This window comes from Schistocerca serialis, chromosome 1, assembly GCF_023864345.2.
Source record: "Schistocerca serialis cubense isolate TAMUIC-IGC-003099 chromosome 1, iqSchSeri2.2, whole genome shotgun sequence".
In the NCBI taxonomy this organism is placed as follows: Eukaryota; Metazoa; Arthropoda; class Insecta; order Orthoptera; family Acrididae; genus Schistocerca; species Schistocerca serialis.
This window is the reverse complement of record NC_064638.1, coordinates 581,976,729-582,003,058: the sequence shown is the minus strand read 5'-3', so window position 1 is coordinate 582,003,058 and position 26,330 is coordinate 581,976,729. Positions and strand designations below refer to the sequence as shown.

General features: G+C 39.2%; 1 protein-coding gene across 3 annotated transcripts in view; it reads left to right on the top strand.

Moving 5' to 3' along the window:
• The window catches only part of LOC126476928 (serine/threonine-protein kinase 10), a 164,664-nt gene that overhangs the window by 42,740 nt on the left and 95,594 nt on the right, over nucleotides 1-26,330 (top strand). For all 3 annotated transcript variants that reach the window (XR_007587365.1, XM_050103578.1, XM_050103579.1), the window contains 4 exons: nucleotides 8,984-9,182; nucleotides 9,348-9,478; nucleotides 15,975-16,193; nucleotides 18,708-18,812. Coding sequence is in view for 2 of the 3 variants with exons in the window: in XM_050103578.1 (XP_049959535.1) it covers nucleotides 8,984-9,182; nucleotides 9,348-9,478; nucleotides 15,975-16,193; nucleotides 18,708-18,812 (654 nt within the window). In the remaining variant the exon portion in view is untranslated. The remainder of the gene's footprint in view (nucleotides 1-8,983; nucleotides 9,183-9,347; nucleotides 9,479-15,974; nucleotides 16,194-18,707; nucleotides 18,813-26,330) is intronic.

Here is a 26,330-nt window from a genome sequence, read left to right as displayed (position 1 = left end):
AATTTGGTCAAAAATTCAATGATGGAGAAGGCACAATCAGCTGGAGCATTGTCATGGTGTAGCACTCAACTCCTGTCTTTCCACAATGCAGGCCTTTTCTTCCACACCTTTTTGTGCAAACGCTCAAGGAAACATTTGTAGTATTCCTGGTTAATTGTCTGTCCTCCAGGGGTAAATTAATGATGCAGAATACCGGCAGAATCGAAAAGAGTCATCAACATTATCTTCACCTTCGATTGACTTAGCCGTGCTTTTTTCGGTCCTGGTGAATCTGGAGTCTTCCACTGCGAAAACTGCACTTTCGATTCAGGATCATATCCATATACCCATGATTCGTCACCTGTTATTACCCTATTTAACAAATATGGGTCATTTTTAGTCTGATTAATCAGTTATTGTCACACTTCAAGTCGGTATTGTCTCTGGTCACTTGACAACACTTTTGGAATGAATTTTGCAGACACTCAATGCATTTTCAGATCTTCAGTTAAAATTGACTGAACTGCATAGAAACTTAAATTGATTTCATCAGCTATCTCTATAATTTTACGTCTACGATCAGAGCGCACTAAGTCGCGAACTTTCACAACATTTTTGTTCGTTTTTGAGGTGGAAGGACGGTCGGAATGTGGTTCATCTTCAGATGATTCATGACCGTTTTTAAATCTATTGAACCGGACAAAAACATTTGACTGACTCGTACAATTATCTCCAAAAGCTGTTTTTAATAGTTCATAAGTCTCAGAAGCCGATTTCCCGGTTTTAAAACAAAATTTCACACAAACTCGTTGCTCCGTTTTTACGTTCATTTTCACGCAAACTGAATCCAGCAGCAAGCCCTAACAGACCCTCACTCAACCAGCTGCCACAAAGAATTGAATAAAGAAAATCCAGTTTCCTGTCAGAGGGTGTTCAAGGAAAAGGCAATGACTCACTCCGCACCCTGCCTGTACCTGCCCGCCAAACCAGTAAGCAATAGAGGATCCATTCTTAAAACTTCTTGAAATTTTGACTTAAAGCAGATTATTAAGACTAGTGGGATATGTTTGCTTCTACCATATACAGAGTTTTTTGTAGTTCCTGTACAAGTTCCTTACACATGTAAAGGTGCTGGGTAGATATTCATTTGAATAAAACCAATGTCCAGTAGCGTACTATTTCCTGCTAGTTGTAAAAAAAAAATTACTCCCCTGCATCTACTCCTCAGAAGAACAATAGTAATTTACTGTTACTCTGGTTATTATTGCATTTGTTGCCTACTTGCTAATGTATTAAAGCTTTCTTGCTATCATTTGCCTTGACAATCCCAGGTGCAGTTTTGTGAGTGTGTGTAATGCGGTTTTGTGAGTACAATAAGACCTGTTCTCACTTGGAGATGGAGCATTATGTGGGCTTCTCCCTCTGTAACAAACTCCACACTACCCAGGAGCCTATGGCAGCTTGAGACTCCTCCTTCCTTTCCTGCCGAAAAGAATCCACCATCCTACGTTTTCTCCAAATCGGTCATACCAGCTTAACCCTTGTTGTGGTTGTTGAGCCTTACAGACAGTAGCTCACGCCCTAGTGAAAAGCCCCTGCCTTCTGTCTTTCCACACCAAGCTTGGTCTTCCAGTTTCTTTACCACATTTTACTTTTTTAAGGAGTAGCGCTCTGATGAAAACATCCTTGGTATTACCTGATGACGAAGGAGTAGTTGAACAGATTTTTATGCTTCTTCTGAGAGTATATGCTTAATTCCCATCTTTGACACTTTACCTATAATGAATCAGGTATAGGACAGTGGTGAGAGGAATGTCCCCTGTTGCGTGCTGAGTCCCAATGGACACTCAGCTGTGCCCATACACCTACTGACCGGATTGTTTCTCATGCATTATTTTTACTATTATTAGTCCAACTGCTATTCATTACATTTTTAGCCTTCTAACTTTTGCTGTTATGAATTTCCTGGCTAGACAGTATTACAGTATTTATTCTGTTACTTTCTTAGCCCTTCATGGGGTTGTGGGAGTGGGGGATCAGATGTATGTGAAGTTTCTCTTGACACAGGTGAGCCTTGGAGGGCCCTCATCCACTCTGACCTTAATTCCGACCCAGCCCATGTACTTACAGTTCTTTCTTTTTTTCCTCAACTTTGATGTCAATATTGTTTTCAGTTCCTTGATTTTTACCACTCTTTCAAACTGCCATTATTCCATCAAATTTTTGGCCGACATAACTAACTCCAAGTGAAGTAACTCTTGAATGAGGGACTGATGACCTCACTGTTTAGTCTGCTATCCCCCCCCTCCCTCTCACTCCCCCCTCCCTCTCACTCCCCCCTCCCTCTCACTCCCCCCTCCCTCTCACTCCCCCCTCCCTCTCACTCCCCCCTCCCTCTCACTCCCCCCCTCCCTCTCACTCCCCCCCTCCCTCTCACTCCCCCCCTCCCTCTCACTCCCCCCCTCCCTCTCACTCCCCCCCTCCCTCTCACTCCCCCCCTCCCTCTCACTCCCCCCCTCCCTCTCACTCCCCCCCTCCCTCTCACTCCCCCCCTCCCTCTCACTCCCCCCCTCCCTCTCACTCCCCCCCTCCCTCTCACTCCCCCCCCTCCCTCTCACTCCGCAGTTCCCTTGAAAGAGCACGGCCAACTTCCTTCCCCATCCTCCCATAATCTGATGGGGTCGATGACATTGCTGCTTGGTTCCCCCCCCCCCCCCCGCCCCCCTCCTCCCCAAATCAACCAACCAACCAACCACCCACCCACCCCCACCTCAAAGCCACCAACGTTGGTAAATATGTATTGGATGAATACATTCCCCTAATTTATATGCAGTGTGTTTTATCATATGAGAATTTTGACTACTTAACAAATTTATCTCTGCTTCCCTTTATACTTTGGTTTCCACAACTTTGTTTTGGAAGTTCTGTTCCTCTAACCTTCTGAATTGGACAGTACATTTGATGTCATGTACAGAAATAATATTACAGGAATGAAAAACAGAATTAATAATCAAATTGTTATGTTAAGTGAATCAGGAAATGGAAAATTAGTCCATGTACTGTGCATGACTTAGCACTATTTAAATGCAGAAATAGAAATGTGGAGGTTATAAATTAGCAGCTTTCTATTCCACAACCAACATGGAGGAGGAGGAAGAAGTTTCTTCTATGAGAAACATCACAAATTCAGTACTGCAGACAAAGTAGTTTTTGCACAGAAAAGCATGTAGAAGGATGGGCATTTGAAGTTTTAAATATTTAACAGTACAATCATAATTATAGATTCTCACTGTGAAATTTTCAGATTTTGTTTAGAAAACATTGATAACAGTAGTGTGTCACCTGTCGTACTGCTTAACAGTACAGTCATAACTATTAAACTTCATAGATCTGGCATGTATTAATTCCATGGAAATCTCTTGATTGCTAAAAACGTTATTTGTAATGCGTTTCAATTTATCGTCATCAGATAATGTAACATCAGGAATGGAAGTAAGTACTAAGTACAAGAACCTACAATATGCTTAGGTAAGCTCATACTAGTGAACAACTCAAGAAAAATGTACTCTCATGCAGTTGCCGCTAGACATATTTGGAAAAAATGTTACTTGGAGACATCACATGCTATGCTTCTCATTAATAATATGACTGGGGGGGGGGGGGGGGAGTAATATGGTAGGACTATCTGCATTTTTTTGTGTATTATAAAAGCTAAGGATAACCACTCACTGCTAATAGTTGAGACACTGAGTTATTGACAGACACATAAATAAGATTGAAAACATTATGAGCCTCCAGAATGATTTTTTCACTCTACAGCATTGTGTACACTGATATGAAACTTCCTGGCAGATTAAAACTGAGTGCCAGACCAAGACTGAAACTCAGGACCTTTGACTTGCTTTCCTGCAAGTTTTGCAGAACGTCTGTGAAGTGTGGAAAGTAGATGAGGTAATGGGGAAGGTAAAGCTGTGAGGCCGGCTCGAGAATCATGCTTGGGTAGCTCAGTCGGTTGAGCAGTCGCCCATGAAAAGCAAAGGTCCTGAGTTAGTCAGTCTGGCTCACATTTTTAATTTGTCAGGAAGTTTAATTATTGAGGTTTCTGACAGTGCCCCTTTTCTGACCTAACTAGTATAAAAAAACACACACATATACCTGGCTATATTGTCCCAGCTATTGCATATCCTGGAGGGCTCTCAAGGAATTAGATGACCAAATGATCTATGACAGCAGACATGTGGCAAGCTTTTTTAACAATTTCTTTGTACATGTAGCAGAAACTGTGTAGTAAGCTCAGTATAAAAAGCATTTTGGTATATGCTACTGTCAGTATCAAAAGCATACAATGAATTTAGAGTCCACTCCAACTTCTACAAGAAAGATTATGAAAATAAATTACACTCTTAAAAACAAAGTTTCTTATGGAGTTTATAATAATAGTAATAATAAAAAATGTTCTTCTGTTGCAGCAGTCATACTCGGATATATGAGAGAGTTTTCCAGACAAACTAAAGTGCACCATTGCTAGATAGCACTTCAGGAATGGCATCAGTTTCTATTAGACCCACAGCTTACAAATTTGTGAATTTTCATCCAAGTTTATTTTCTATACATAGTATTTCAACTAACCCCCTAGTTGCCTGCATCAGATGTCGGTCAGTGTTTGGACTCCTACCACACTGTGACTAGGACATTTGAGGCATAGCCCTAGCAGCTGTGTCATAAAACAGAGCCCTTCAAAAAACTTCTTACTGAGCCTAGGTTACTATCTAACGAGGGGGAGAGGGCATTGGTGAGAGATCAGTTTTTGAAAAAAGATTAGGGTAAAGAAGCTGTGAAGTGTTCACATTTTTAAATAAATAGTTGTGGAGAAGGGAAATGTTAGACACAAGAACGTAGCAGTTTACTCTGCACACCACAATGTTCATTAATATGTGAACATGTGTCTCATTGAAATAAAAAAAATTAAAAATGAAGTTTGCTATTATCAAACAGATAACTGTTGTTTTCATAGAGAATCAGTGATCACTTATTCATAATAAGTTTTATTTGTGTATGTTTCTAACGATATAATGTAAAAGTACTGCCACTGCTGAAACTGTACCATTTGGTGATCAACTATTGCCAGAATAATTCTCTCTTCAACATAAAATTATTTTATTATATAGGTAAAAAATCTACTCACCAAGTGGCGGCAGAACACTGACATAAAAGACTGTTGTGATTGGCAAGCTTTTGGAACCAGTGGCTCCTTCTTCAGGCAGAAGGGTTGAAAGGGAAGGAAGAAGGGTGAAGGAAAAGGACTAGAGAGGTCTAGGAAAAGGGGTAGATTTTGGGAAAGTCGCCTAGAACTGTGGGTCAGTAAAGATTTACCGTTCTGGATGACTTTCCCAAAATCTACCCCTTTTCCTAGACCTCTCTAGTCCTTCTCCTTCACCATTCTTCCTTCCCCTTCAACCCTTCTGCCTGAAGAAGGAGCCACTATCCAATTAAATAATTTGTGATATGAATATAATAGAGGGAAACATTCCACATGGGAAAAATATATCTAAAAACAAAGATGATGTGACTTACCAAACAAAAGTGCTGGCAGGTCGATAGACACACAAACATACACACAAAATTCAAGCTTTCACAACCAACGGTTGCTTCATCAGGAAAGAGGGAAGGAGAGGGAAAGACGAAAGGATGTGGGTTTTAAGGGAGAGGGTAAGGAGTCATTCCAATCCCGGGAGCAGAAAGACTTACCTTAGGGGGAAAAAAGGACAGGTATACACTCGCGCGCGCACACATATCCATCCGCACGTATACAGACACAAGCAGACATTTGTAAAGGCAAAAAGTTTGGGCAGAGATGTCAGACGAGGCAGAAGTACAGAGGCAAAGATGTTGTTGAAAGACAGGTGAGGTATGAGCGGCGGCAAATTGAAATTAGCGGAGATTGAGGCCTGGCGGATAACGAGAAGAGAGGATATACTGAAGGGCAAGTTCCCATCTCCGGAGTTCTGACAGGTTGGTGTTAGTGGGAAGACCTTTTTTCTTCCTAAGGTAAGTCTTTCCGCTCCCGGGATTGGAGTAACTCCTTACCCTCTCCCTTAAAACCCACATCCTTTCGTCTTTCCCTCTCCTTCCCTCTTTGCTGATGAAGCAACCATTGGTTACGAAAGCTTGAATGTTGTGTGTATGTTTGTGTTTGTTTGTTTGTCTATCGACCTGCCAGCACTTTTGTTTGGTAAGTCACATCATCTTTGTTTTTAGATACAATTAAATAATTTTATCAATAATTGATTGTTCTCTCCAACATAAGTTGTTATGTAAATGCTTGGAATGATTTTTTCAGAAATGCTGTAATATACAAAAAGAAAGAGCATTAACCAGATCTTCTCATCCAATGACCAACAATAAAACAACATCAGCAACAAAATGTAACATTTTTATAATAATTAAAACACAGTAAGACCAACAATAACTTCTTCCACTTCAGATTCTGCTGACAAGCTGTGGAAGAGAAGCAATCATTGGCATTCAGGGTGCATAACTTTTGTAGTTGTCCCCTAATTGCAGACATTAAAATGTAATTCATAATGGAGAAAAAAGACAAAAGGTAGATTCAGAGGTGTCATTAAAATATACTTCAAATATCTGCATTTGCATCTCTTAATGAATAAATTTCAGAGCTGATTCCACTCAATTTTTTGTCTGACACAGGCGACATACTTTCTTTATTTTGTTAGGATGCAGGTCATCTGCAAAAAGCCTTACAAATACCATTAGAATTCAATGTAAACTACTTACAGTCTTCTTCATGAAGATGACCTCTGTATCTAAGGGTCCATGTTGTGTATGAGGCCTGTTCAAAAAATTCCAGAACAACCGTAATTTTGCACCAACGGTGAGTTGGAGTGAAACGCTGGTGGCATCCCTGCACACATGTGTGTTAATGTGTAACTGCCAGAAGTTTCATTGTTGTATGTATGTTAGTTATTGTTCAGTGCTGTATTGAGTAGAACATTGTGTTGCACAGTTTGCGAATTTCGAGATGGCACAGTTAGAGAAACAATGCATCTGCATTAAATTTTGTATGAAACTCAAGAAAACCTATACATGACACACTAAGTGATGCAGGAAGCCTACGGTGATGAGTAATTAAGCCGTACTCAGTATTACGAATTGTTCATATGGTATAATAATGACCGGGCGGAAGTTTAAGACAGCTCTCATTGAGGACGCCCTTCGATGTTTACCAACAATGCTCATGTCAGGAACGTCAACAAAATTGTGCGTATTACATGAAGACGGACTGTCTGAGGGATTGCTGAAGAATGTAACATTTTCATTGGATCATATCATGAAATCCTAACACAACATCGTGGAACGCATCGTGTTGCTGCGAAGTTCGCCCCAGTCAAAATCAGACAGTCCTTCGCCTCGCAATCTGTGAAGAGCTTTTGGATCGCACAAATGAGAACAAGATGTTCCTTAAGGAAATCATAACTGATGGTTAGGTGTGGGTCTGTGGCTATGATGTTGAAACATTGAAAGGACAAAGATTTGCAATGATAGACAAAATAAAAGAAAATTTGCAGACTATGTTTCGCGCAATCCAGCAAGAGGCATATAAAGACTGTTTCCAGAAGTGAAAATGGCATTGGGAGCAGTTTATAAATTGTGGAAGAGAGTATTTCGAAGAAGACCAAGCACAATAAGTGAAAGATAACTGTAGAAAAATTTTGTGGAGAAAGTTCCAGAATTTTTTTGAGCAGACCTTGTGTACCACAAATAATACAAAATTGTAATTTATGTAGACTTTAGGTGTAGGTATACTGTGGAAGATGGAATACTGTATAAAGCTGTGTTTTTTTTATTTGATGTGTTGTTATTTGTCAAACCTAACAACCGATGCAATTAAATGTGATTGTAGCATGGAATGTAGAGCCACTCATATTTGTTTACCTATTATTGTGGCGGCTAATAAATGCTGTGCACCAGTCTCAGCACTGGCAGATATATTCATTTTCGCATAATCCATAATGATTCTTCAGTGACCTTATAGTATAGATATACTGTCTTGCCTTTTGTTGGGCAGTGTGCTGGAGCTATTTACACTTTTTTTTTTTTTAGTACTATGCTGTCCACGTAGTGTGTCTGGTGTGTAGCATCCCACAAGATGAAATTATCATTCAAATGCTGTGACTAGTGTGTTGTTTGACTTGTCATATTTGACATATCCCACATTTGATTGAAAGAAGTTTGAAAGGTAGACCATCACATGTCACATCTGAATATTTTCCTCATTGAAGAGTGACAGAATTACTGTGAAATCTGCCAGTAATTACCAAATTCATACCACACTATGTAAAGCAACAATGACTGTTAATGATGGGCACACAGAATATTAGAGGACTGCAATTGTGGATGCTTGATCCAGTTTTCATTTCCTCTGGTGCAAAAATTATTGTCACCTGTGTTGTCATTTGTCAACTATTGCAAGTATATTCCTGTATATCCTTCTAAGCATAAAATACGAATGAGTGGAAAGCTGTCTTCATGTGATCTCATCCCATTATCATCTTAGCTATTGTAGGTGTGGAATGTTCTGGAAGCTCATCTTATATCCCATAATGGGAATAGTAATTTCATTTGGTTCTGTAGCTCATTGAATTATTGTCAGACATCCATTCTTGGGAGTTGTTCTTCAGTTTTTTTAATGAGCCATAATCACCATGTAGTTCTATCATACTGCTATGTCCCATTATGATGGTTTCTTCTATTTTTCATATGAATTTGAGCCATGATTCCAATGTGTAAACTTCTGTTTTACAGAGGTCCAAACTTTTTATTAATTTTACTGGTTAGGGGCTAATTTTGCTGTATGTCATCTACTCCCTCCCTCCCTCGTCTTTGAGTGAGTGTGCGTGTGTGTGTGAAAAGATTAATTCAACTATACTTTGTTTTGTAATCAGCCTCAAGAACTAAATTCTGTTGGATCTTTTCTTTATCACAGATGCTTATTGAATATTGTGATGGTGGTGCACTAGATTCAATTATGGTAGAATTAGAGAAACCACTTACAGAACCACAAATTGCTTATGTGTGCCAGCAAATGTGCAAAGGCCTAGACTTTCTGCATGAATCAAAGGTTATTCATCGTGATCTCAAAGCTGGAAATGTTCTGCTAACAATGGCTGGTGGTGTGAAACTAGGTATGTGCTCATTGTATATGACCTTCAGTAACATAACTGATAATGTCATCAAAAGTATACTATCCAGTCAAAGCTTTTATTAAGAACCAGATTCATTGATTCACATTATATTTAATTGTTGTTGTTGCTACAGTATTATATGTAACCCAGTAAATGTTTTTGCAGCGGATTTTGGAGTATCTGCAAAAAATAAATATACATTACAGAAGCACGATACTTTTATTGGAACTCCATATTGGATGGCCCCTGAAGTTGTACTGTGCGAAACGTTTAGAGACAACCCCTATGATTTTAAGGTGAGTTCAGTGTCTGTAATCTTATCAATCACATCATTGTTCATCGTATTTAAAAGTATCATCTCATTACTGGAATTGTGCTCTGGGCCCCTATTTTCTGAACTGTGAATGGTGATTGTACTCTTGATTTCCGCCATTTCTGCCATCTCTCTCTCTCTCTCTCTCTCTCTCTCTCTCTCTCTCTCTCTCCCCCTCCCTCCCCTTCCCCCCCTCCCCCTCCTCCCTCCCCCCTCCCCTCTCCCCCCCTCCCCCTCCTCCCTCCTCCCTCCTCCCTCCCCCTTCCCTCCCTCCCTCACACACACACACACACACACACACGCACGCACACACACACACCAGGGGGCCTTACGAACTGCCCTCTTTGGCTTTCTTGGCTTTCTTCAGAGTGAAGGTCCATGGCTTGATATCAATGCCATAAAGTAATACACAGCAAAAAAAAAAAAAAAATACACTACTACTTTGTAGAGTCCTGGTCTCTGTTAAGCAAATATTTGTAATTGCAAAGTTGCTAGTTCAATTCTTGTTAGTAACAACTTTATTTTATTTTTACTGTCATTTGATTTCTGTATTTGGTATGAAATGGAAATGTTAGTTGATGGATATGTGAAGTGACCAGATAAGAACTCGCTATGCAAGCAAAAGATCTCAGGTAAAGAAAAAACAAACACTTTATTGATAATAACATAAAAGACACTTCAAATTAAGCCACAAGGGCTGCAATTTATAAAGTCACAATAACACAGTTAGACTACTTGGGTCAGTCAGAAAATTGTCAAACTGTTTAGATAGCTGTATGGTGGATTGATGCATTTGTGGGGCCAGGATTGATCCTGCAGCTGGATTTCCACCATAGTGCTGCTGAGAATGTTGATAATGCACACTGGTGCCCAGAGGTGCTTATGCCCCATAAAGAAAACATTGTCCACACTTCATTGCGAATCTTACAGGAATAATGGCATGGCCTCTGAGAGGGTCATGGGCCACAGTTTTCAGAGTAGAAAGATGAAAGTGCTGAGGGCACCCATGTACACTCTCTTCTGTGCTCGCCCGATTCTGTGAGTAGAACAATATTATGCCAAAAGGAGTGTGAGAGCATCAACAACACTTTGGGTAATAAGTAAGTTCACCATTTGAGATTTGAAAGTCATAACAAAGCATTCTGCTCTACCGTTGGATGCTAGACGAAAAGGGGCCATTTGCACAAATTAAATGTTGTTTGAGTTACAAAATTGGTGCAATGCCAGGGACGTAAACTGCGGGCCATTGTCAGCCACAACAGTTTCTGGGAGGACTTTAATAGCAAAGATCTTTGCTTATGTTTGAATGGTTATGGTCATCATTGCTGAATGCATGGGAGAAACGTAAGGGAATTTGCTCACTGAATTGACTAGTATGATCCAATGAGATGCCAGGAACGGACCTGACAAGTAAAGAAAGAGCCTGAACCATGGTTTCACTGCTCGAGGCTATTGGAAGTATTTGTGTGCTGGAGCTGTATAATTGTGCTGGCACTTTGGCAGGTTGTGATTATATGTTCAGTATCTTTTTCGATACTACTCCAGAACATGCCCTCTCGGACCATCTGATTGGTGATTACTGTACCCCAATGGCCTTGGCATAGCAAGATTAAAATATGGTACTGCTAGACTTTCAGGAGATGACTCTTGCCTTTTACATTTTCATTGTGGAGGACAAGAAACCCATTAAGCAATGACACTTCATGGTGACAGTGCCACTAGGCAAGCACTTCTGGGTTTCACAAGAGTGTTTTATCTGCTGGTCAACCATGTTGCCCATACAGCATGATGTCGTGGACGGCGACATTTTCTGGCATCAGTTTGGTGATCATTTTGGCATTGATAGGGAATCTTGGAATGTTTGTTTTGATTCACAGTCCATACGGAAGCAAATCTCTAGAATGTTGTCGAAGTCTGGCTCTTGCTCCAGTGCAAGTCGCAGAAGTGTGGCCGTATTTGGATTTTGAGTCATGGATCAATACTAAAAATTGTTAAGTGTATTCTGATAGCACATGGCCGAGTGCTAGAGTCACCTAGCTGTTTGGTACATATGCCCACGGTTGCATTGAACGAGGGCAGCAGTGGTTTATGATCTGTAAGAACAAAAAAATTAGAGTCCTTGCACATAATTGAGTTACTTTTTCCAAGTGAATAAAATGGCCAATGCCTTCTTTTTGATGTGGCTATGTTTGCACTGTGCAGGCATCAATGTTCTTTATGTGAAAGCATTAGGGCGCTCTCCACCATTTACTTTGCAAGAGAGGACCAACTCGAGGCTGTAACTGATGCGTAAGCTGCCATAATTAGTAATTTGGTTGTGTCATAATTATTTGTGACCAAAGTCGGGACTCCCTCACTGTGCAACTATTGAATTTCCGCTTATAGTGTTTCCCATAAGGCAGAAAGGCATGTTTTGTACTTCACAAAATTTGGGCACTGTTGATGACTTCAATGTGATATGTACCTCATGACTGGTACACAAGTAGATTGTCTGGAAAATATTGGGTCATGCTTTCCCAAGAGGTCCTTGTGATGTGCACTGGGTAGGAGTGGTTGAATTTGCTTGGTAGAACCATGAACCTGTAAACTGAGTGAATTAAAAAGCTCTAAACCTAAAATGTTAGTAGCGCCCTTGATGGCTACAACTAATTCGCAATCCATTAGGGAATTTTCCTGATTTTTTTAACGTAGAGCAAAACTGTCCCAGCACATCAATGTTATCATTACTGTAGCTCTTCAGTTGATTTACAAAAGATTGTAGTGTCAGTGAGACTAGCTCCCTGTAAGTGGTCAAGTTAATTGTAGCAGTAACGGATCCTGCATCGATTTGGGGTTGGAGTCCACTGAGACCACTGTTGCAGAGTGTAGCTCATGGAGGACTGCTGGTGGCTCATTGGCAAAGGCATTCAGGATAGTGTGTTGGTTGCAACTAACTGGCATCATTCAGGTGACATCCTAAATAGAGGCGTAGTGGAATGATATGACTTGAACTAATTCCCCAGTTGTGCCCACATAATGTCGCAGCAGGCGCAAGTAGGGCCACAATAATCGCACCTCCTAATGATGAAGTGTACGTCGCCTGTTGATGAAGCAGGCGCCCCTACCCCAGGTTGTAGTGGCAGCTGCCAGAATTTCTCATGATAACAAACTGTTCTTGTTGTCGACTGTTGGAACTATTTGCTTTGACTTGCCAAGGCACCTACTAGGCCACACTTCAGCCACCCATTTCACTGGTCTGTTCTGTTGCTGACTACAAGTCCTTACATAGCAATATTGAATCATAAATCTTTTTGCTTTTAAATAGTAATTGCAGGAATATACAAATATTCACAATGAATTAAAATGCAATACAGAAAAAAGAAATGAATAGAAAATAAAACACCTTTTTATTTCTAGATATTGAACAGCATATCATTTAACAAAATGGTGCTTCACATTTTTGCCTCAAATTTTAATTTAATTTCATGAGATGAATATTTAAAGGTAGACAGATTTTATTTTTATTGAAAATTATGATTCCATACTCGTTATTAACATTTTCATTTTATAATTAATGAATTATTCATGTAAATGTAAAAAAAAAAAATTGCTACTAGTGAGAACAGAACTAGAGTCTTTGCTATTAAGACCTAAATGCTATGCTCTTGGCTCCCAGTGACTCTATTGGTATGCTCAAAATATTTTGTAGTTAACAGGCCTTAAAAGTTTTCACATTCTGGACATGCATTAAAATCATACTAGTAGGAAGCACATCTAAAAGGACCAGTCTGTAAGGCCCCTTGTTAGTTTAGTATTTCAGAACACAACAGTTTTGTGGAATTCATTCCACTAATTTAGAATGTGTGTGCTATGTACTTTCTAAAAAATAGACTATTATATATAAACTCATTTGTTTTACCAGACATCCACAAGGATGCATTAACACTGCTGAGAAATCAAAATTTCAATCTTGGATGGCTAATTGAAGTGCATTTACCATTACAAAATTTTGTAGCATATGAAAGAAAATGTGTGAAATCCCTCAAGTAAAAGTAGCCACTTCAAATATTGAAGTGGGGAAACACTTAAAACAATAATTGGATATGTTTTCCTTTCTTTTAATTCCTTTGTATCATTAGTTTTGTCATTATATATTGTTAAATTATTTGTTATAAAAACAGTCACTTTTATAAAACTTTTTAAAACTGTAATGCTGTTCCTACATGTCATATGCATCTGACTTAGTCAGATAAATTTCTTTTGTGAGTAAGTAACAACCTGGGATCTGAGTAACCACTCACTTTATCCCAACCTTCAGACGTATTTCTAAGGAAAGAACAAACAGATCAGACAATGAAAACTCCAGGACGGAATGTAATAATATTATGAAAAGAATAGTTGCTTCTCACCACAAAGTGGAGATGCTGAGTTGCAGATAGGCACACAATAAGACTATTATGTAGAAAATAGATCACACACACACACGCCACACGCCACAGTTTGCGGCAGCTGAAGCCAAACCGCACCCAGAGAGGCAACCAGGTGGTGGGGCAGGAGGAGGCTGGGGTGGTGAGGGGGAGGGACAGCAAGGAAGGAGTGGGGGCTGGTAAAGTGCTGCTTGCGAGAGCAAGCAGGGACGAGGTGGAGAGAGAGTGGGCAGCTATGTGCAGTTGGGAGGTTAGACGGAAAGCATGGGAGGGGGAGGGGGAGGGGGGAAGTAAAAAGACTGGGTGCCTTGGCGAAATAAAGGGCTGTGTAGTGCTGAAATGGGACCACGGAAGGGGCTAGATCGGCAAGGACAATGACTGATAAAGGTTGAGACCTGGAGGGTGATGGGAATGTAGTATATATTGCAGGGAGAGTTCCCACTGTGTAATTCGGAAAAGCTAATGTTGGTGGGAAGGATCCAGATGGCACAGGCTGTGAAGCAGTCATTGAAATGAAGAACATCACGTTGGGCGGCGTGCTCGGCAACTGGGTGTCCAGCTGTTTCCTTGCCACAGTTTGTCGGTGGCCATTCATACAGACAAGTAGCTTGTTGGTTGTCATACCCACATAGAATGCAGCACAGTGTTTGTAGCTTAACTTGTAAATCCAATAACTGGTTTCACAGATAGCTCGGCCTTTGATGGGATAGATGATGTTTGTGACTGAACTGGAGTAGGTGGTGGTGGGAGGATGTATGGGACAGGTCTTGCGTCTAGATCTATTACAGGGATATGAGCCATGAGGTAAAGGGTTGGGAGCAGGGGTTGTGTAGGGATGGACGAGGACATTGTGTAGGCGGAATACCACTGTAGGAGGGGTGGGTAGGACAGTGGGTGGGACATCTCTCATTTCAGGGCATGACAAGAGGTAGCTGAAATCCTGGTGGACAATGTAATTCAGTTGCTCCAGTTCAGGGTGGTTCTGAGTCACGAGGGGAATTCCCCTCTTTGGCCGGACAGTGTGACTTTGGAAGGTGGTGAGTGACTGGAAAGATAAGGCACAGGAAATCTGTTTTTACATTAGTTTGGAAGGGCAATTACAGTCTGTGAAGGCCTCATTGAGACCCTCGATATGTTTTGAGAGTGACTGCTCGTCACTGCAGATGTGATGGCCACGGGTTGCTAGGCTGTATGGAAGGAACTTCTTGGTATGTAGCTGTTGAAGTGGAGGAGTTGCTGGTAGTTGCTAGGTTTGATATGGACAGAGGTACTGATGTAGCCATCTTTGAGATGGAGATCAACATTGAGGAATGTGACTTGTTGGGTTGAGTAGGTCCAGGTGAAGCAAATGGGGGAGATGTCGAGGGAGTCCTACTGTCAGATAATCCTTGCAGTTCAAAACAACAGTCAGCAGGTATGATTATGAGGTCAGGGTCAATTTTTAGGTGGTGGTTTGCAATTCTTTCTGCAGATGTAAGGTTAGTTTCCATGGTGAGGGATCTGGGAAATGATGATGAGGCAAGGTTCAAGGTTAAGAAATTTTGCAAATTTAACAGGGGGTGATTAGGGGGCGGTGGGGGTGGATCACAGTTGGATATAGGAGTGAACTGAGTCAGGCAGGATTCAACATTGGTCTTTGGTTGAGTCTGATTGGTAGGGTTGGTGGCAAAAAAGTGTTTTCATTATAGGGACCAGGAGAAGGAGAGAAGGTCTTTAAGAAGCCCTGCATGGTTGAATTTGGGAGTGGGTCAAAAGGTGAGGCCTTTGGAAAGGACTGATACTTCTGTGGGTCTAAGACTTTTGGAGGAAATGTTTATGACTGAGTTTTGTGTCTGTTACGGTTCTGGGTTCTGTGTGGTGGTGGGAGGGAATGTTAACAGTTCCAAAAGATAGGACATTGTTTTTACCTTTAATTTATCTCACCTGGTGAAGGTAAGTATACTGGCCATTCATTGTCTCATAATTTTATGGTATTGTAATGTAGTCTTGGCAGTCAGATGATATTAGTCAGGACAGTCAGATGATATTCCCACAGTGTAATTCATTTTATATTCTTGCTTCATTCTTTTGCAGGTGGATATTTGGTCACTTGGAATAACATTAATTGAATTTGCACAAATGGAACCACCAAATCATGAGATGTCACCAATGAGAGTGTTACTGAAAATTCAAAAGTCCGACCCTCCAAAGTTAGACCAACCTTCCAAGTGGTCAAAGGACTTTAATGAATTTATTGCAAGGTGTCTTATTAAGGATCCTACTCAGAGGCCAACAGCTGGTGACCTTATAAAGGTACAACTCATCCTTTCTATTACTTCCTTTTAATCTTTTCTTCTTCCTTCTATTCCAGCTCCTCCTCCTCTTTTCAGACCACTGCATCACTAGATAGTGGTATCACATTACATGCAAGTGAAATTTGTGTAGTGGTCATATGTGCTTACGTCGCCGCCCCAACCCCCACCCACGAGTGCGCGCGCACTTGGGCCCATTATTTTCTTCTTCTCAAGGTTTAGGCTGTGCGTGTGTGTGCATTATTTTCTTCTTCTCAAGGTTTAGGTCAAGACTGGCCTTTTCCAGTTTCACTATTTTGTCTCCAGTCTGCCCTGCTGATCTTCTCCATGAAGGTTGTTCATATAAGGCTAGCTTTGGGAACATTTTCTGACATTTCACAGAACTTGTTCCTTACGTCTTTGTGCTCTATGTAGTTATATCTGTAATACAGGGGTAAGTCAATTATTATCCGCAATTTAGTTATATTTTTGTGTAGCTTGGTAGTACTGTCATTTTACCTTGATGATGCATGCTTTTTATTTGTTGTTATATATTTGCAATTTTCAAGCTGCTAGGTTAGTTTCATTATTGCTGCCATGCTGTTAATCATCGCTGCTCCGCTGTCTATTTGCACCAAAGAGCAGCAACGTTCAGTGATCCATTTTTTGTGATCAGGGGCCGAAATTCATCAAAGACTTTCAGTACAGTATGGGAACAGTGTTTTGTCACAAAGAGTGTCTACGAATGGATTGAAAAATTCCAAAATGATTACATACGTGTTATGCACATGAAGGAGCTGGACGACCGTTTACCGCCACAAATGAAGAAACCATTGAGCTTTCACATGAAATGATCCTCTTAGACTGACGACTAACTATTGACGAAGTGGAACATTATCTGCAAATTAGTCATGGTTCTGCCTACGAAATCATCCGCAACAGACTTGGGTTTCATAAAGTTTGTGCAAGATGCATCCCAAAACACTCACACAGTTGTATAAACAAACGCACTTGTACATCTGCGAAAAACATTTGGATCACTGTGGTAATGAAGTTGACAACTTCTTAGACTGGATCATTACTGGTGACAAAACACGGGTCCATCATTACGAGCTGGAGAGTAAACAGCAGAGTATGGAATGGAAACATCCAAATTTGCCGTGCAAGAAAAAGTTCAAGACCCTACGGCCCACAGGAAAAACTGAAGCTTACGGTTTTTTGCGACGCACAAGGTCCAGTACTGGCACATTATGGGGAAAGGAGCGCAACAATAAATAGTGTATGTTACAGCGAGATGCTGCTGCCGGGCTATAGTCTGCAATTCGAAGCAAACGCCGAGGATTCTTGTCAAAAGGTGTTGTGTTGTTGCACGACAATGAGCATATGCATACTGTTGGCCCACACTGCTGAAACGCACCAGAAACTCAAATTTGAAGTACTGGGTCGCCCTCCATATAGTCCTGACCTTGCCCCTTCTGGTTATCACGTGTTTGGTCCACTCAAAGTGACATTAAGGTGCCGTTGATTTGCCTCGTACGAAGCAATGAGAAAAGCGGTGCATTCCTGGCTCGCAGCCCATCCAAGAACCTTCCTTTATGAGGGCATCAGGAAGCTTGTACAACAATTGACCAGATGCGTTGAAACGCAAGTAGATTATGTCAAAAAATGGTGTTCTTGTAAGTTTCCTCTTTGATTACAATACAATTTTATAATTGCTTTGCGGATAAAAATTGACTTACCCTCGTTTATCTCATGTCTAATTCTTTCCTTGTATATTTGTTTCCTTACTTTGATCCAACCATTATGTTTATGAACCCTACTGTTGTTTTCACGTACTGAATATGTGTAGACAACAAACATAGCAAGGGATTAAATGTATTTTGAAGACGATGGTAGTACACATAACTGCTGTAAATATGTCTACAAAATACTTCATGATATATGATGCACACTATCCTTTCTCAACATTTCTATTCAATGAATATGGAATTGTAAGTGTAGATTTGCCCCAGAATTATATTCCGTGTGATGTTACTAATTAAATATGCCAATAAAACTAACTTTCTGATCACCAGAATTTACACTAACACGCAGAGCAAAAGAGCTGAACTTTTGATGTATTATACGGGATTTACATGCGCAGCACAGAAAGTTTTAACATAATTTTTACAAATTGCCCTTTTCACATCAAAGTCATGCTCTGCCTTGTACAACACTGTATGAAATATGGTTTTATAAAAGTGAAGTGGTGATCCATTGATAGAGAAGCCATCATTTATTTTACTGATTGCTTCACTGCCCTCATGATTGTGCAACGCTGAAGGACTTAATTGTGATACTTGCATCATAAGCAAAAATAATTGTTTCTATGTGAACATTGTGAGATGCCAAGTCATTTATATAAATAAGGAATAATAATTCATATATTTAAAATTACATCCCATGCTGTCATTCAGACCCAACCATTTTCTCTAATTATGCGGTGTAAACATACCTCGATTTCAGCTCTATGAATTGACGATGTTTCTTTCATTAGCATCCCTTCATCAACTGCACTCTGGACTCAAAGCCTATACGTGATCTGTTGCTGGAGTATAAAGCAGAAGTTGTTGAAGAAGAAGTTATGGATGAAGAACCAGAGGTAAGTGTAGACTAAATTATTCCACAAAATATTTCCCTGGTATCACCCAGGTAGAAAAAATTGTATACATGACACACTGTGCTTTTGTGCTATAGCAGTTGGTGTTTCTACCATGCTGGACAGCTACATTTAATCCTTCACTCAGCAGCTTCTTTTAATCCTTCTCTCATCTGCAATGGTCTCCTGCAATAGGAAAGAGATACGAGGATTCTTTTCTTTAGTTTGAGAATGTTCTTCTGTTTTGTATCCTCAGCACATAGAATTTAGCACTTGACCCATATATTAATAAGCATCATATCACAGTAAACATAAAAGCAGCAATAATTAAGCCTGAAGATACAGAAGTGGTCCTCTATTTAATATATAAATGTGTGAGCAGTAACTGAGGGGAAAAATAAACTTTGTTCCAGAAGAAGTGAACTACAATTCTCTAGTAAATTTTGAAGGTTCTCTCATAAGGAGGGAGAAAATACTTCAGATAAACATAATTTTACACAGTGAATAGCCAAACAGTGCTCTGGAATCTGCTAGGTTACTGACCTGGATTTTCTGCCCTTGGTAGGTGCTTTTTTGGCATCACTCTTCCTGCATTTGTTTGTTTTATTGACCAGTTTGTTAAAGGATGGTCAAAGCAATGTAGAAGTTAGCTTGAAATCTTTTTACTTTATTGACACCATAAATATTAAGATGATCTTCTTGTATTTATAGATTTATATAGTTCACACATCACAGACCAGGACCTAAACTCCACTGCAATTGATTTGGCAGTGTGGCAACTTACTTACAGCACACTTCCATTGTCGAATTCTGATGAACTAACAACATTGAAATTGATTTTAGTTACTTAGTCATGGCACATAGCATATCTTAGTACAAAATACTCAATAAATGATGTTTACTGTTTGCTAGCTAACTGCAGAGTGATTCACAACATAATTGTACAGTTTGTCTGGTAGTGAACTAAAGATGGTATCAAGTTGGCTATGGACACTACACGGAATGAATTTTCACCTTGCATCAGGGTATGCACTGAGTTGAGGCCCCCTGAGAGATTAAAACTGAGTGCTGGACTGGGACTCAAACCGGAGACCTTTGGAATATCCTTTCTTTCAGGAGTACAAGTCTCGAAATGTAGGCAGGAGAACTTCTGTAAGATTGGAAGGTAGGATAAAGGTTACTGGTGTGGAAGTAAAGCTGTGAGGATGGGTAGTAAGCTCTGTACTTGTTAACACTAAACTGACTATATGATGATGATGATGATGATGATATGAATGACTACTGTAGACTGCGTAGATCATTGTCCTGTACAACTCCTTACTGACATCCGTAAGACTAAAAATCAGAATTTGTTGTTATATTTTTAATAGTACCACAGAAGGAAGCAAAGTAAGAGGACATAAAATCATAGTACACCATACAACACATTATTTAACTGTAAACTGTTTGTTCAAACAAAAGAGGAAAAATTATGGGAACTATCTTGTGAACATAATTTATATGTGTGCTGAGTTTCACAAAGCCCACCAAAAGTTGCTAAAAAATTAGACTTTCAAAATTGAATAATTGGCAAACAAACCTTTCATAGTGAAAGTACACAATTTGTGGAATAAGAAAAATCGGAGCTGCAAAACTATGATACTCTTTTTGGAAATAATCATTTCTTAAGACTCAAATGTTTTGGAACACTAGAACTTTGATTACAAATAATTTTTGAAGTAGAACATGTTTGAAGAAAGTAAGCTCTTTGCAGAGAAAAGGAGAATGATTTTCATATGAGGTTATATCAATTTATAAACATACAACTACTTCTTCACAAAAAAATTCAATTCCACATGTTCCTTATGAATCTTCAATTATTGATATCTATCTACTAAATTATTTCCATATAAACTAACTAGATTGTTATTAGTAATTGGTAAACTACACAGAATTCCTGCTTGGATAAGAAAGTAACTAATTTGTATAACTGTCATATATGTATCCATTCATAAAACTAGATCAAATAAAAAAAAAATATTGTAAGGGGTGTTCAAAAAGAAACGAGCCGGAGGCATAATTACAGAAACCAGTGGCTGTATGTTAGATGTGTTGACCCTGGCTGTTGAGACACTTGTTCCCTATGACACAAGGCAGTGAATATAAAATTCCTGGGTCTGCGCTGTTAACCAGTTCTGCACATACAGCTGGACTCGTCGTCCGAGGTGAATAATTTGACCCTCAGAGCCTTTTTAATGGGACCAAAAATATCGTAATCACAGGGACAACAGTGAATGCCCAGCATTACTTGCAAACCTCGACCACACTTCGCCAACCAATAAAATCAAAACATCCAGGCAATCACACACGTGGGGTCATTCTTCTCCATGGCAATGCAAAGCCTTTTACAGCCAACACAGTCGCAGCACTCCTGCAGAAATTCAAATGGGAGGTTCTCGGCCACCCTCCATACAGTCCGGACCTCTCTCCCAGTGATCACACAGTGGGACAAGTGTCTCAACAGCCAGGGTCAATACTTCTAACATACAGGTACTGGTTTCTGTAATTATGCCTCCAGCTTGTTTCTTTTTGAATGCCTCTTATATATTGTTATCCAGTGTGCAACAAGAACAAGTGGAACAGTTCCATCTTACTCCATTACAAACAGGTAACAAGGAAGGGAAAAAACTTCATCACTTATCAAAGAAAACTGTGACAGAGTTAACATTGACTTGTGTACTACTTTTTTTGAAACATCGTTAAGGCATGTGATTGTAACAAAAGTGTGCAGCATTGTATCACTGTGTAACATATTCTCAGCAGTTGTTCAGTCCACCAAGCTGTAAGAAAGTCAATCAGCATCACATCTGGTGTTGGAACTGACAGTGTAACAGGATCACATCCATCATTGACTAATCTGGCAAAGTTGTTATTCATCATACTATAAGAAACATATCAGAAGGTGGTGTTAGGTAATTTTTCTATATAAAACTTCAGTAGAAAATTTCTCAGTAAAAATCTGAGAGGCTCTTCATGCTGTAACCTTGACGTGTATTTTGGTAGTGCCTGTCATGAGTGATCATTGGAAGTTATAAAAGCAAGACAACTGATTTGTGTAGCCAATAATGTAATGATATGCTTTTGTACTGATCATGAGAGAAATCATAAGTATTTAACATAACAACCAATTTAACATACCATGTCCTAGCATGTGGTAAGACTAAATTTTTGGATAAAAAGCATTTCATTTACAAGGGTAAAAACATACACACAAATAAATGAAGTAACTTAAAGCTTTCATTTCCTGCTTTTGTCTCATGTTGACATTTCAGTTATTAATACATTTATAGCATTTTTGCACTTCTTAAATTTAAATAGTTATTCGTGAATTTATTTGAAACACAGAATTTTGGTTGCCAGGACCTACTAATGTAAAGTAATTTGTGAAATCTACGGAATTTTGTTACTACCCAGAAACACTTATGAATTGCTTGCATTGTGGATCACTACACTTCCGCTTTTGCCACAGTCTGTTATTGATACATAGAGCTTTTTCAGAAATTTTATATTGAAATTTTGGTTATAAATAAACAAATAAATAAATAAATGTAAAACTCTCAAGACAAAAATCTGTCATTTCTAACATACTGCAGGGCTTTGGACACTAGTAAACTGAAATAATTGATAATGAAACTGTGAGTTTCCAAGCTAACATAGACCTTTAGCTACATTGCAGATTAGATTCTCACCACAACCTATATTTAGTATTCACATTCATTAGCTTCAACAACTCTCAACCAACTGTGACCTCTTTAGCTAACCTAGACCTCATGCTACACTACAGTTCAGTCTGATTCTGAGATGTAATCTTTAATAATGTTTCTGTGCAGATAGTACAAAACTGTTACATATGTTAATAACAGAATTGCCTGTGTGCAGTAAAAGGAGAAACTGAGTGAATGTGCATTGGCACAGTATAGAGTGATGAAGAATGTGGTGGTAAACTTTGTTAAGTATGAATTTCCTTAAAGAGTGTCTTCCTAAAACTGAACTGATTCATTTTGTGCTGTGTAGGGTATGGTGGCACAATTTTGATCATTTCAGACAAATGCTATTGTAACTGCAAACATATTGAGGAAAGAAATAATTTAAATGACGGTACTTTCTTTGATGTTTGATGAATGTGTAACACAAATATTACACCATTACAAGTGTTGGTTTAAACACAAGAAGAGGTTACAGAATTGAGTAAAACTGTTTGAAAATGTACCACACTAGGTACAATTGTGTGATCACTTCTTGGTACAATTCTGATCATTGACATCTTCCACATAAAAAGCAGTTTTTTCCTTTGGCACCAACGCAAACGTTGTGGTGTCAAACATTACATTAGGGACAGCAAAGATTTCTCTTGTTGCAGAGGTTTTCCAGGTTTTCATCGGAAGTGAGCCGAACTGATGTCTGTGTTTTCCTTTTCCGAGATAATATTTTTTTCTCTAGAATTGACAGAATGTCATTGACAGCATCATACTGAGAAATGGTACAGGATGCTACTAGTAGCTTGATCGGTAGGTGCTGAAAGAGCACGAGCCTTGGTTAACAGTGAAGGTGTACCTTTACAACTAGCTATTTGGGGGGGGGGGGTCTGTTGTTAAGAGGAAAACTGGACTCGTCTATACTATAAATACACTATGGTTTATATTCCTTGCAGATTTCTTCTAAATTCTGCACATATGTCCATATTTTCGCTTTATTTAAGCCTTCAGATATGGCTCAAGAAAGGCGCTTGGGTTTTCGCAGGCTAAGGTTAGCATGTCTCTTGATAAATACTCTAAACCAATTGATCCCAGCAAACTTGTTTTCTAAGTTCCATGGATGTTCCAAATTATTTTTCTCGGCCAAACGAAGTGCAGCTCTTCTTAACTGGAATAGCAACAGATTCAATCCTCACTGTTCTAGAAATACAGCTATCTGGACCATACCATCCTCCATTTCAGAATTGAGTAGCATTGGGTGACCAGTTCTCCTTTCTATAATCGCAGCTAATCTGGGCTACATTTTCTTTTTTATTTGTACGTTACCATGCAGAGCGCTGAAAGGAGTGTCGTAAAATTCTGATGCACCTCAAAGGCTCAAACCTCCATCCATTACACTCTTTATTGCCTCATATAATCCAGTTGGACTCCATTTATTGTAGGTTTTCTTTTCTGGTCTTTTTGGGGCATCTAAGAGAAAAAATAAGGCTTTAAAAATTCAAGAGAGAAAATATGTTTAAATGTACAGAACTTATTTGTAGTAATTGAGTATAATATGTGTACAGTAACCAGTCTTGATGGACTAAACTAAAGAACTGCATTGATCGAAATTGCACTAGGGTATCAAAATTGTACTTTTTTTCTGATCAAAAATGTACAGTTAGTGAGAGTGAAATCACAAGTAAATAGTACTGAACTGTACCAAGAAATGGCAGCGCATGTCACACAGTCTTTCTGTATAGATTCCTCAGAACACGTGGGAGTGGAAAAAAAGTCTGTAACCTCACTAATATAGAATTTACAAGTACACGGAAACTATACTCTGTTCATCATAAGAATAAACCTCATGTAAACAGTACACTGTGTATTCTCCTGCGTTTTCTGGAACATCATTGGATTTCATTTCACATGGAGCAGAAGCCAATCCATCTCAAGTACGATAATGAGGATATGTTTTACACTGTGCATTATGCATTCATCGACTCAGTGATAAAACGGGACAACAGCTTTACTGGAACATTTAACTTGGACAGCACTGGCCAGGCAAATGATCAAACTAACATGCAGTGATGGGAACAGTTGCAATAATGACGTGCAATAAAGACATAAAAAGGGATGAGCAGAGAACAGTGCAGCTTTGAATATCATTTAATTTTTAAACAGAAGTAAGTTACACATGGCAAAAGCAATATGCTTCTTAGGCGACCTGACTGAAACATAACATGTCCTTGGTCGTAGTTAACATAGCGTTGCGATTAAAAACAAGAGTGATGAAAATTTCTGACTTTAACCATAGTAATTTTTCTGCATAAGCTATGAACAGCGTAAAAGCGCACTGTTGCTTTCCCATGTAGTTAACTATTGAAGCCGCTGAAGGTATTGCAGTCAGTCATCTGGTAATCTCTGAACTACTTTCATATTGGACTCCGAGGAACACGTTTCAGTACTGCTACAGTGATAACAAAGTGATTAGCAACAGAATTCCAAGCCACCAAAAAGTCCACATTTCCTCCACCTCTTTTATGACGTGCTGTTCTGTATTTTGCCATCATTCGGCAGTGATATGTCACAAAGCTTTGTGAATTAGTTCCAGTATGTTTGGCAGCTTGAATGTCTTGTTACTTCTCACGAAAAATTCCTTAACTTGGGTCTAGATCAGTTCTAGTGGGTTCAGATAGCAGTGGTACGGTGACAACTGTAAAAATGCAGTGTTTGTACGCTGTGCGCGACACTGTGAAAATTATTGTTTTCATGTTTCTACGAGGCTTATCACTCTAGCTCATGTGAGGCCATATCTGTCCTACAAACCAGTGGACATATTCATATAAAGAGTATTTGATTTTTCATGTTCCTCCAAAACAAATTGATTGTGTAATGTTTCTTTAACTTCAGCAATCTTTAACAGCTTTTATAAAATATCAATGTTTAATCATTTATATTTGCAGTGAAAACCAAAATTTTGCATGCGATGTGTAATTATAAACTAGAAGACGTGCATTTTTCTGGGAAATGATTGTTAAGTACGAGTTAATTAACATATATTTGATGAATTTCATGTTTAAATGGTCTAAGTATTCAAACCGAAAAAATTATAGACCACAAAGAGATTCAAACTGCCACTACAAAGGATACATAATTATCATCCTATGACCTACTGATTGTGCCCCGCATATGATTTTGAATTTGATCTCCTAGTTATTACATGTGTTTCTCAATAAAACATCAGAGCTGACTTTTCTGTGTAAGCGTGTGAAAAACAGTAAGAACAACTTGTTTCTTGTCATTAACGGTGATCTGTGCACGTATTTCACTAAGAAGCAGAAAGCAGTGTCATCCATTTTCACAGTATGTATTAACAGCGAGACAATCGGAGCACAAGTAGCATTTACGGAGACTGTGACTGTGACTGTACATGGCTTTTTAAATAAAAATTACGTAGCTAAAGTATGATTAAGAAAAACATTGATGGCTGTTAATTCACAACGTCTCAAAGTTTCATTTACAATGACATTGTAATAAGACATCTAATACATAAGTTTGACCTACTTCTAAGAGCGGAACAACACCAGTGTATAAGAGTTATGGCTGCTGACCAATCATCATGTTGTGTTTGTTTACATCAGGTTTATTCTTATGAGGAATGAAGTATAGTCAGTTAATAAGAGTGCATCAAACATAAGTAACTTCACTTACCTCTCAACAAGGAAAAAAGTTCTCTCTGTATCACAAACAGGTGTATTCAGGGAAAAGACAGGGAGGAGCTGCAGAAATCTTCCTAACTGCAACG